Source organism: Papio anubis, chromosome 20, assembly GCF_008728515.1.
Source record: "Papio anubis isolate 15944 chromosome 20, Panubis1.0, whole genome shotgun sequence".
Classification (NCBI taxonomy): domain Eukaryota; kingdom Metazoa; phylum Chordata; class Mammalia; order Primates; family Cercopithecidae; genus Papio; species Papio anubis.
The window spans coordinates 10,272,924-10,285,492 of NC_044995.1; the positions used below are offsets into that span (position 1 = coordinate 10,272,924).

The following is a 12,569-nucleotide window of genomic DNA, read 5'->3' on the forward strand; positions in this document are numbered from 1 at the left end:
AATCCCAACACTTTGGGAGGCTGAGGCAAGTAGATCACCTGAGGTCAGGAATTTGAGACCAGACCAGCCTGGCCAACATGGTGAAACCCCATCTCCACAAAAAATACAAAAATTAGCTGAGCACGGGGGTGCCCTCCTGTAATCCCAGCTACTCAGGAGGCTGAGGCAGAATTGCTTGAAGGCAGGAGGCAGAGGTTACAGTGAGCCGAGATTGTGCCACTGGACTCCAACCTGGGCAACAAGAGCAAAACTCCATCTCAAAAAATTAAAATAAAAATTAAAAAAAGGGCAGCCACTGGACTGCTATGCAGTTGTCCATGTGTGAGACGACTGTTGGTCTACAAGTGTGGTGATGCTGAAAAGACGTTCCAATTCCAAAGATATTTAACTGGCTCAATTGAGGGAGACTGATAAGGGATTGGACATAAGGATGAGGATGAAGAAGGTTTAAACCTGCCCAGGAACCCAGCTTGGGTGGTGGTGCCAATGACATCAGAAGCATGGAAGTTTCTTTGAGGAAAACGGAATGAGTTCTGTTCACATTGTGAGTTATCTCATGGGGCCCACTGGGTGAACAGAAAGGTGTGCAAATCAGAGGCTCTCACTCAACAAGCATGCAAGGCACACTGAGAGTGCTTTTGCCAAACTTCCCTGACCCCCTCTCCTACAGCTGAACCACGTAACGCGTAACCACACAGTGGGGCGTATTCACTCCCCATTCTAAGGATGGGGGGACAGAAGCTTGGAGGAAGGTATGATGCAACTCACTGCTGGTGGCAAGACCACGGTGTGGCCCCTCCTCCCCCACCTCCCCAAAGTGGACAATCCCAATACAAGACCGACAGAGAAGCCCTTCACAAGGTCCTTTAATGGGAACAGAACTGAAGGTGTCACACCTCCAGCTCCCAAGTCCTCCTCTCGCTCCCACCACAGTGACTCTTTCACTCCACACCCTGGCCAGCCCACCATGCTGCCATCAGCCAGCCCTTCCTTGGGTTTGGTGGGGACTAGGCAGTAAGCTGTTTGCTTCGAACTGGGAGTGGAGGAAATCAGAGAAACCTGAGGCTACCTTGAGGCTTGTGGGGGACCATGGGCTCTGAGTCTAAAGCTTTAGGAGGGGGATGCTAGGTAGCTGCTTGCTTTATGTGTTCTCAGTTGCCTCTGAAGAAGAGTGGATGGGTTAAGGACAGACCACAATGGGGGTGGGGGTGGGGGTTGCCGCTGTTGGAGTCCTATGGTCAGGCTTACATCCTTGAGGCTCAAGTGCTCTCAGCTGTGACTTGGAGACCCTCTGGCTTTGAGGTGATGGGATCCCAGAGTCTCTTCACAGACAACCTGGTGAGTGTCTTCTGCCTGAGGGTGGATAGGCATCCCAGGTCCAGTGCAATGCAGTGAGGTAGGCAAGAGACTCCATCCTGGTCCACCCATGGAGGACCAGAGCAGAACACTATGGTGGACCCCAATTCCTCCCTTCCATTCGATCCTGGCTTCTCCTCTGAAGTGCCCAGGCTCTGTCGTGACAGGCCGGGTCTTGCACAAGGACAAGCCAACCAAGAGGCATCGGGGCAGTGACATCCAGCCCCTGGACCTTGCCTTTGGCCGCACACCTGCAGAGCAGCAAGAGCTGCACCCGTTCTCTCCTAGGCCTGGCAGAGGTGCTGTGTGGGCGTGTGGGAGTCTGGAGCCCGGCCCTCTCCCTCTGCTCTCCATCGTTAGCAGCTCACAGCCATCCCTGCAGCTGTCATCTCTCCCCCAATCTCCCCTCTTCTGTCCCCTGCCTCCGTTTCCCCACCCCCGCCCCCGGGGTCGCCGCCTACCTCCGCCTTAACTAACCCATGTTCCTGCAGCCTACTGGTCGGCCTCCACCTTCACCTTCGCGGTCTCCCCTCGCCCCTCCTCCGCAGGGTCCCCTGCCCCACACCGGCTCCCCGACCCCTGAGCCGCCGACGAGCCCAGCTGGCCTCCAGAGTCTCCCAGCCCCGGCCCCGGCCCGTGGAAGTGGGTGCGCTGGTGCTTGCGGAAGTTGGAGGAGTTGTTGAAGGTGCGGTCGCAGAGCGTGCAGCGGAACGGGCGCTCGCCCGTGTGGATGCGGGCGTGGCCGCTAAGCACCGAGGACTGGGTGAAGCCCTTGCCGCAGATGCCGCAATGGTACGGCCGCTCACCAGTGTGCACGCGCTCGTGGTCTCGCATGTCTGAGGAGCGGCGGAAGGGCTTGGCGCAGAACCTGCAGGCAAAAGGCTTCCCCACCGCTGCGCCCGCCGCCGCCGCCGCCATCACCACCTCCGCCCTTTCCGGGGCTACCCCGGGCCTCTGTTCTGCAACGGCCGCTGCGTCCAGAGGCCTCCGAGAGGTGCCCGGCTCCACCCCGTGTCGGTGCTGGTGCCGGAGCAGGGGCGCCAAGGCCTTGAAGGCGCGGGGGCAGAGCGCGCAGCGGTAGGGCCGCTCCCCCGTGTGCAGGCTGTAGTGTGCGCGCAGGCTGGCGGGGCCCGGGCAGCTGTGGCCGCACACGTGGCACCGGCTCGGGTCCCCACCAGGCCCGCCTCCCTCGGCCCCTGCCAGGTGGCCATGTTCGTGGAACAGCAGCTCGGAAACCAGCCGGAAGGCAGCAGGGCACAAGGCACAGTGGAAAGAACCTGGCTCTGGGGGCTCAGGGACCAGTGTGGTGTCTGTCACCTTCACCACCTGGATCTCGATGAGGTCACTCGGGGGTGTGCCGGGCCGGCAGTCATCAGGCACCAGGACCTGGGCAAAAGGAGAAGAAACAGGAGCCTGTGGAACCTGCCTCAAGATCGCCCCAGCACGCCTCTAACTATTAAAGCTCGCCCGGCCGGGCGCCGTGGCCTGCTTGTAATCCCAGCTTTGGGGAGGGCCGAGACGGGCGGATCACGAGGTCAGGAGATCGAGACCATCCCGCTAACCCGGTGAAACCCCGCCTCTACTAAAAATAAAAACTAGCCGGGCGAGGCGTGGGTGCCTGTAATCCCAGCTACTCGGGAGGCTGAGGCAGGAGAATGGCTGTGAAACCTCGAGGCGGAGCTTGCAGTGAGCTGAGATCCGGCCACTGCACTCCAGCCTGGGCGACAGAGCGAGACTCCGTCTCAAAAAACAAAACAAAACAAAAGCTTCGGCTCCTTTATTATTTTCAGACAGGGTCTCAAACTGTTGCCCAGGCTGGAGTGCAGTGGCACGATCGTGGCTCATTGCAACCTCGACCTCCTGGGCTCAAGCGATCCTCCCACTTCAGCTCCCTGAGTAGCTGGGACTACAGGCGTGCACCACCACACCCAGCTAGTTAAAAAAAAATTTCTTTCTGGCCAGGTACAGTGGCTCAGGCCTGTAATCCCAGCACTTTGGGAGGCCAAGGCAGGTGGATCACTTGAGGTCAGGAGTTCCAAACCAGCCTGGCCAACATGGCAAAACACCGTCTCTACTAAAAATGCAAAAATTAGCCAGGTGTTGTGGCTGCTGCCTGTAATGCTAGCTACTTGGGAGACTAAGACACAAGAATCGCTTGAACCCAGGAGGTGGAGGTTGCAGTGAGATGTGATCATGCCACTGCACTCCAGCCCAGGCGACAGAATAAGACTCCATCTTAAACAGCAAAACAAAAAAAATTATTATTATTACTTTTTAACGTTGAGGGAGTCCCACTATGTTGCCCAGGCTGGTTTCCAACTACTGGGCTCAAGAGATCCTTCTGGCTCTGCCTCCCAAAGTGCTGGGATTGCAAGCGTGAGCCACTGTGCCTGGCCCATCCTTCAGCATTCTGTTGTATCCTCATCAACATTTCCCCTCCTGTCCAAAATATATTATGGATCCCACCTTTTCTTCTCCACCCTACTTAAAGCCCCATCACTTGGCGCCTCCACAATTGAAAAACCCAAGGGCATCTGTTCCTACTTCTGCTGGCTTGTAACCCACCTCCCTAGAATAGCCTGAAGGTCTTTTGAAAATGTAAATCAGATCAAGTCATTTTTCGCACTCAAAACCCTCCAATGGCTCCAAATGTACTTATCCCAAAATGTCACTATAATATCTGTGGCGACGTAGCTCCACTTATCTCTCTGACCCCAGCTTAAACATAAGCCAGCACCCAGCTGACTTCTCTCGTCTAAATTTAGCTCCCCCACCCCCACAGTATTGGCTCAATTTTTATTTCCTTTATAGAACATATCACAGTGACTCTCATTGATTGTTTCTCTCCCCTCAAGAGACTGCAGGCTCCAAGAGAACACAGCCCTTGTCTGTCTTGGTCACTTCTCTATTTACAGAGCCGAAGCAGGAGCTCAGTAAATGTTTGTTGAATGAATGAATGTCCTCAATTACTCTAATTCCGAGTGGGGGAACGTGGAGGAAGTTCCAAAGTCACCTAGACCACCCACTTCTACTCCCAAATCCTCCCTTGGGCATTCGAGAAGCATCACTAAGACCCTGCAGAATTATCCCCTACCCCAACACAGGTGCTCCAATCATAATCCCCCACGTTTTTCAGGGTCACCTTCCCAACCTTCTACCCTAGAATTAGCCCTATAATTTGAGGCCCCGCCCCTTACAAGGCTCCACCCAAATTATGCAAATTATCCATGGTAAGCCCCCTTCCCTGGACCCAAACCCGCCCCACAAGACAACACCGTCCTCAGACTCCGCCTCCATCCAGCCCCGCCCACCACCCATAGGTTCCTCCCACGCCCCGCCCACCAAGGCATGCTCTCCTCCCCTGCCCCGCCCCTCGCGCAACCCCAACAAGCCCCACCCCCAGGGCCACAGCACTAAATACCTCCCCCGCCCACCCCTCATAGGCCCCGCCCCGGCCCCGCCCCCTACACTACGACCTCCTCCCACCTCGAGCCCCACGCCCAGGCCCCTTCCTTGCCCGCACCAGGTCCAGTGGCTCCTGGGATCGCGACTCCGGGGTCGGTGCGCTCGGACTCCGGGGCTCCGGGCGCGCAGCGGCCATCTTGTGCCCAAGCCCCGCCCCCGAGGCCAATGTTCGCTCTGAAAAGGGGTGGGGCTCGAAGTGGCGTAGGAGCTACTGCGCAGACGCACTGCTCGGCGGCGGGGGGCGTGGCGCAGCAGGGGCGTGGCGTGGCGGGGCGTGGCGGCTGAGCACGAGAGAAAGTGAGTTGTTCACTCTCTAATTACCTGTTGGTCCCTCCGAGGGGACGCTCTGATGGCACTAGGACGCCTGTAACACCCTGGGAACAAATCCCAGCGTTCCTTCTAAACCAACGCAGGCCGACTCGAGGCTCTAGCAGTCAGGGGAACCTCAGCAGAACTGAAGACGCTTTGCTTTGTTTCCACAGTAAACGTTTTTGTGGTTATCTCTGCCCTGCTCATGACAACATAATGACGCCAAGTTTATAAATGTCGGTGTAGGCCGGGTGCGGTGGCTCATGCCTGTATTCTCAGCTACTCGGGAGGCAGAGGTGGGAGGATCGCTTGAGGCTGGGAAGTCGAGGCTGCAGTGAGCCATGATCTCGCCACTGCATCCAGCCTGAGCGACAGAAAGACTCTGTCAAAAAAAAAAAAAAAGGCAGTGGAGAGAAAAATATTCAGTAAACAGCAACACAGGTGGTCCTGGGAGGACACAAAAACCCGCAAGCTGATGTTATGTTTGGGAGGAAAGACCTCAAAGACACGGGGTTTTCGGCAGCACCAAAGACAGGACTCTTCTTAGCTGCCCAGTTTAGTTATTCCTGGAGGTGTCACCTTGGATAAGTCACTACACTTCTCTGGACCATTTTTCTTTCTTCTGTATGGAACTGTAGAAGCATTGTGACAAACCACTGAGAAGAGATATGGAAGAGTTTGGAAACATCTTTAAGTAGTTTTCTTGAAAGGGCAGGATAGGAGATACTTAAACATGATCCTAATCATGATCCTTTCATTCATAAATATATATGAAATTATATTTTGTGATATAGTGGTGTAAAATAAAAATAAACACCACTTAGGCTGAATTATCTCCTCCTCCTCCTCCTCCTTTTTTCTTCTTATTTTATAGAGATGGGGGTCTTGCTGTCTTACCTTGCCCAGGCTGGTCTTGAACTCCTAGCCTTAAGCGATCCTTCTGCCTGGTCTTCCAAAGCTATATTCCTCTTTCTTTTCTTTTGATTTATATATATATAAATCAGGGCTCAAGCAATTCTCCTGCCTCAGCCTCCTGAGTAGCTGGGACTACAGGCATGTGCCACCACGCCCGGCTAATTTTTGTATTTTTAGTAGAGACAGGGTCTCACCATGTTGGCCAGGCTGGTCTCGAACTCCTGACCTCAGGTGATCTGCCCACCTCAGCCTCCCAAAGTGCTGGGACTACAGGCGTGAGCCACCGCGCCCAGCCTAAAATAAATGTTTAAATGTTGTGGGTCACTAAGAATATCATGGGCCCTAGGCACTGTATCTGCTACTGTGTTGAATGCATAAGTCAGCCCTTTCTCTCCAGGTTTCCTAATTTGCAAAATGAGGATGATAATAAAACCTACTTCACACAGTTGCTATGATGATTAAAGAAGTCATTATATGTAAAGTATTTTGGACAATGTATGGCACACAGTAGGTGCTATGAGTTAGCTATAATAATTACTACCATTTGGCACTCCCACTAGCAATAAATAGGGACCTCTGTTGCTTAACATTCTTATTAATATCTGATAGTCAAACTTTAAAATGTTCAGTAATCTCTTGGTGTGAAATAATTTCATTTCTTTTCTTTTCTTTTTTTTTGAGAAACAGCCCAGGCTGGAGTGCAGTGGCGTGATCTCAGCTCACTGCAACCTCCGCCTCCCTGATTCAAGCAAATCTCCTGCTTCAGCTTCCCGAGTAGCTGGGACTACAGGCGCCCACCACCACGCCTGGCTTTTCTGTATTTTTGGTAGAGACGGGGGTTCATCGTGTTAGCCAGGATGGTCTCGATCTCCTGACCTCATGATCCGCCTGCCTCACCTCAACCTCCCGAAGTGCTGGGATTACAGGCGTGAGCCACTGCGCCTGGTCTATTTCTTACTGAGAAGCTCTTTATTAAAAGAGATCATTTATAGCACACAGAACTCATCCCCCAGTTTCCCTTTTTTGGGAGCTGGAAGTATGTCATCTCTGCATCCCTATAGAGAAGGCACGTATATGCCTCAGTGAGTGTTTGGTGAATGAACGAGTGAGAAATTGAATTCATGCAGGTGGAAGAATTTTGTACCAGAGCTTAAGGCTATTGAGTATTTTTTTTCCCTTTTTTTCTCCCTAACCCCGCTAAAGCTATTAAATATTCACAGAGGAGAGCACTGTTTAGTGGAATTACCATAAGCTTTCAAATCAGGCAAACCTGGGTCCAGATCCATTTGTCCACTTGCTGTGCAACTCTGGGCAAGCAACGTCCCCTCTAAGTGTCTAGCTGACATCTACAAAGTGGGCACCATAATGCCATTTGGCAGGGTTGTAGTTAGAATGCCACCAATTGAGAATGCTGAAGGTCTATGTGATGCCTGGAACCAACTGGTGCTCAATAAATGTGGGTTCTGGCTGGGCGTGGTGGCCCCGTCTCTACTAAAAATACACAAATTAACGTGCACAGTGGAGCGTGCCTGTAGTCCCAGCAACTTGGGGAGCTGAGGCAGGAGGATTGCTTGAGCTTGGGAAGTTGAGGCTGCAGTAAGCCAAGATCACGCCACTGCACTCTGGCCTGGGTGACAAAGTAAGACCTTGTCTCAAAAAATAAACATAAAATAAATATAAAATTTTAAAATTTAAAAACAAATCTGGGTTCCTTGCCTTTTCGTCTGTTGTCTGGTTTCTGAGTCCCTCAGTGCCTAGCAGAACACTAACAGACTACTGCATGACTTGAGGCCAGAAGCCCGGCTACACAGAGCCATTAGAAAATTGCAGGAAGATTTTAGTGGGGCGTGGTGGAGGGCACCTGCAATCCCAGCTACTCGGGAGGTTGAGACAGGAGAATCACTTGAACCGGGGAGGCGGAGGTTGCAGTGAGCCCAGATAGCACCATTGCACTCCAGCCTGGGAGACAGAGCAAGACTCCATTTAAAAAAGAAAGAAAAAAAAAAAAAAAAAAAAAAGAAAGAAAGAAAGAAAAGAAAAGAAAACGAAAAAGAAAAAGAAAATGGCAGGAAGAGTCTTGGACTTGGAATCAGAAGATTTGCCTCGCTTCTTTCCATCTCTACCTTCCTGTAAAACCTGAGCACTTCACTTCTCCTCACGGAGCCTAGATTTCCTGCCTTTTAAAAGAAATTGGCTGATAGAGTTAGCTAGATGGCTCTGCAATTCCTCTCCCTTTCATTTTTCTATGTACCCAAGAAACCTGAAATATATGTTCACACAAAAACTTGTAAACAAATGCTTGTAGCAGTATTATTCATAACAGCCAAAAAGCAGCAACGACCCAAATGTCCAGAAACAACATGTGGTATATCCATAGAGTGGAATACTATTTGGCCATAAATGAGTAAAATACTGATCTGTGTGACAACATGGATGAACCTTTAAAACATTATGCTAACTTAGAGGCTGGGAAGGGTGTGTGGTGGAAGCGGGGACAAATGAAGGTTGGTTAATGGGTACCAACATACAGCTACATAGAAGACATACTTTTTTTTTGCGATGGAGTTCTGCTCTTGTTGCCCAGGCTGGAGTGCAGTGGCGCGATCTCGGTTCACGGCAACATCCGCCTCCCGGGTTCAAGCAATTCTCCTGCCTCAGTCTCCTGAGTAGGTGGGATCACAGGTGCCCACCAGCATGCCCGGCCAATTTTTGTGTTTTTAGTAGAGACAGGGTTTCACCATCTTGGCCAGGCTGGTCTAGAACTCCTGACCTCGTGATCCACCCGCCTTGGCCTCCCAAAGTCCTGGGATTACAGGTGTGAGCCACTGTGTCCAGTCTGTATATTGCAAAGTAGCTAGAAGAGAGCACTTGAAATGTTCCCAACACATAGAAATGATGAACACTCAAGAATGGTGGTTACCCCAAATGCCCCGATTTGATTGATCATTACACATTCTATGCGTGTCACAAATACTCACATGTACCCCAAACTATGTAAAATATTATGTGTCAATAAAATAAAATTTAAAAATAGATTAAGTGAAAGAAGCCAGGCACAAAGGACCACATATTAGAAGACTATTAATACCAGAATAGGGTAATCTGTAGCGGCAGAGTGTAGCTTTGTGGTTCCTTAGGGTGGGTAGGGATAGAGAGTTAGAGGGAAGGAAGAATAGAGGAGCGATACCTAAAGGGCATGGGATCTCTCTTTGAGGTGATGAAAGTGTTCTAACGTTGACATCGTGATATTTGCACACAACTATGAATATACTGACTATTGAATTATACACTTTAAATGGGTGAGTTGGGTGGGGTTCAGTGGCTCATGCCTCTAATTCTAGCACTTTAGGAGGCAAAGGCAGGAGGATCCCTTGAACCCAGGAGTTCCAGACCAGCCTGGGCAACACATCACCACAGCCATCTCTACCAAAAACAAAACAAACAAAACCAAAAAACAAAAGCAAAAAAAGCCCGGCGTAGTGGTGCATGCCTGTCATCGCAGCTACTTAGCAGGTTGAGGTGGGAGGATTACCTGAGCCCAGGAGGTTGAGGCTGCAGTGAGCCATGACTGTGCCACTGCAATCCAGCCTGGGCAACAGAGCAGCCAGACCCTGTCTCAAAACTAACTAAATAGGCCGGGCATGGTGGCTCACGCCTATAATCCCAGCACTCTGAGAGGCCAAAGCGGGTGGATCACCTGAGGTCAGGAGTTCTAGACCAGCGTGGCCAACATGGTGAAACCCTGTCTCTAATTAAGTAAACAAACAAATAAATAAATTAGTCAGGCCTACGTGGTGGCACACGCCTGTCATCCCAGCTACTCGGGAGGCTGAGACAGGAGAATTGCTTGAACCCAGGAGGTGGAGGTTGCAGTGAGCCAAAATTGGGCCACTGCACTCCAGCCTGGGCAACAGAGTGAGACTCCATCTCAAAAAAACTACAAAGAGGCCGGGCACAGTGGCTCACGCCTGTGATCCCAGCACTTTGGGAGGCCAAGGCAGGAGGATCACCTGAGGTCAGGAGTTTGAGACCAGCCTGACCAGTATGGTGAAACCCCGTCTCTATTAAAAATACAAAAATTAGCCAGGCATGGTGGTGGGTGCCTGTAATCTCAGCTACTCAGGAGGCTGAGGCAGGAGAATCGCTTGAACCCAGGAGGCGGAGGTTGCAGCGAGCCGAGATCACACCACTGCACTCCAGCCTGGGTGACAGAGCAAGACTCCATCTCAAAATAATAATAATAATAATAATAATTGGCTGAACATGATGACCTTTCAGGATCAAACTGTAGATGCTATTTAAAAACTATAAACCTGGTATGATAAGTATATGGATGTTCACTATGCAATTCTTTCAACTTTTCTATATATTTGAAATTTTTCAAAATAAAATGTTGGTGTGGGAGCCTGTAGACTGTTTTTGTAATCTGAATTTTGAAAACCTCAAATCAATTCCATGACAATTCTCATGATACTGTAAGTTCCCTGAAGGCAGACACCATGTTCACATCTTCACCTCCCATATCTCTGGCGTCCATACTAGTGTCTGGGAGTATTCAGATATTCAGTACACACGAACTGAATTAGTGAATCAACACATAAGTGTATTGAATGTGAAATGAATACAGAGATGAATAAGTAGCTGGTAACAATGGCCGTCTGAAGTCCTACGCCAATAGTAATCCTCAGAGATCCTCCTCAAACCTTCCTGTTCGATCTGCAAAGTAACAATAACATTAACAATAATAGCTAAGGCCGGGCGCGGTGGCTCAAGCCTGTAATCCCAGCACTTTGGGAGGCCGAGACGGGCGGATCACGAGTTCAGGAGATCGAGACCATCCTGGCTAACACGGTGAAACCCCGTCTCTACTAAAATACAAAAAAAATTAGCCGGGCGAGGTGGCGGGCGCCTGTAGTCCCAGCTACTAGGGAGGCTGAGGCAGGAGAATGGCGTGAACCTGGGAGGCGGGGCTTGCAGTGAGCTGAGATCCGGCCACTGCACTCCAGCCTGGGCAACAGAGCCAGACTCCGTCTCAAAAAAAAAAAAAAAAAAATAATAATAATAATAATAATAGCTAATATATATTGAGCGCTCACTGACTGTGAGGGGAGGCAGGTCCAGATTTTGCAGAAAGCAAAGCTTATCCAATTAAGAAAAAGAGTACTAAGCTAAAAATACAAAATAAGATACGCAAGCGAACATTTAGCATGAGAAAATAAATCCCACCTAATGACATTTACAAGATGATAATTACCATATGCAACCTCCAATTATAAAGCATACAAAACATTTTTATTAATTTACAGCCTTACACAGCTCTGTAACACTTTCCTCCCTGCATCCTTCGATCTGTATTTCATACCACAACAATGTACAGTTTAAGCAAGTTTTATTTCAGATTCAGGACAGTTGCAGATTTAGCACGGTCAAGTTTGGGAAAATCAAAATCACGTTTCTTTCAGGTATGAATTTAAGTTTACAAGGCATGGCAAACTTTTTTGAGCAGTGACTAATCTTAAATATTCTTTGAATTGTTGACACCCACTAGGTAGAGAAGTGGTCGTGCCCGCGAGGAGCTTCGGAAGCTGAAGCTTTGTTAGCTTCGTGGTAAATCCACCTGAACAGCTACGTTTAACGACTTTTAAGGGAAAGAATCATATCCGCTTTGCTACACGAAAGGGGGAATCCTGAGAGGTAAGACTGGACTCTGGCTTGGAACCGGATTGTGGGGGTCCTCCACGCCTCTCTCAGGACCCTTCTTGTCGCTACCTACCCCGCCTATCTTCAAACAGAAAAACACGGAGGTTCCCAGAACGGAGAGTCGGGAACCCCAGCTGGCTCCTGGCTGGTTCTGAGCGAGTTCCTCCCCAATCTGGCGCCTGAGGTTTTCGTCTGTGTGATGAGGTGGGCACGTCCCGATCTCCCCGTTGGTTCCCAGCGCTGTCAGAACAAAAATGAACGAGAGACAGGAAGCCCCTCGGCGGAGCGTGATCGTTTGGGGAGTTGGGGGGCGGAGGGGTCCCCACTTACTGAAGGGGGTGGGGTGGGTCAGAGCGGAGAGCGGCTCCTTCCTCTCGGAGCCTTGTGTTTCCAGCCGGAGCGTTTTCGCAAAGGGCCCGAAACGCGCTCCTTTTTCCCAGGGACTCTCCCCAGTCACGGCCCGGGCCTTTCCTAAAAGCACTCTCACTGGCTGCCGTTTCCTCTCGGCTGGACCAGAGAGGCAGCCCGGATAGCCGACCCAACCCGCCTAGGACCCGCTGGCTCCAGTGCTGAGGAGCTTAGAGAAGGAGAAGTTGTAACAAGGCGGACGGCTGGGCCTGGGGAGATGGGGGAACCATAGAGAGGCGGGCGGGTAGAGGGGCCAGTGTGGGAGTGCAGACGAGAGGAAGCCTGCGGGTAGATGGGCAAGAAGGGAAAACACTAGAGACGCGGGGCGGCTAGACGGGCCGTCAGGAGCGAGATGCAGTGTGGGGCGGGCCGTTGGCCTCCGAAGGCGGGAACGGAAAACGGATCTCCTTGGGTTG

The 12,569-nt window shown here is 51.0% G+C and overlaps 1 protein-coding gene and 1 long non-coding RNA gene across 2 annotated transcripts; both read right to left on the reverse strand.

Annotated features, from left to right (window-relative positions):
- Nucleotides 1-849: 849 nt before the first annotated feature.
- On the reverse strand, nucleotides 850-5,004 carry ZNF784 (zinc finger protein 784). The gene is made up of 2 exons (XM_003916146.5): nucleotides 4,880-5,004; nucleotides 850-2,742 (listed from the first exon to the last, which is right to left on the reverse strand). The coding sequence occupies exons 1-2, from the start codon at nucleotides 4,955-4,957 to the stop codon at nucleotides 1,849-1,851; spliced, it is 972 nt and encodes a 323-aa protein (XP_003916195.2). The 5' UTR covers nucleotides 4,958-5,004; the 3' UTR covers nucleotides 850-1,848.
- A 6,311-nt stretch (nucleotides 5,005-11,315) lies between these two features.
- On the reverse strand, nucleotides 11,316-12,419 carry LOC108583202. The gene is made up of 2 exons (XR_001897552.3): nucleotides 12,076-12,419; nucleotides 11,316-11,985 (listed from the first exon to the last, which is right to left on the reverse strand). It is a non-coding gene; the product is annotated as an uncharacterized LOC108583202 (long non-coding RNA).
- Nucleotides 12,420-12,569: the final 150 nt, after the last annotated feature.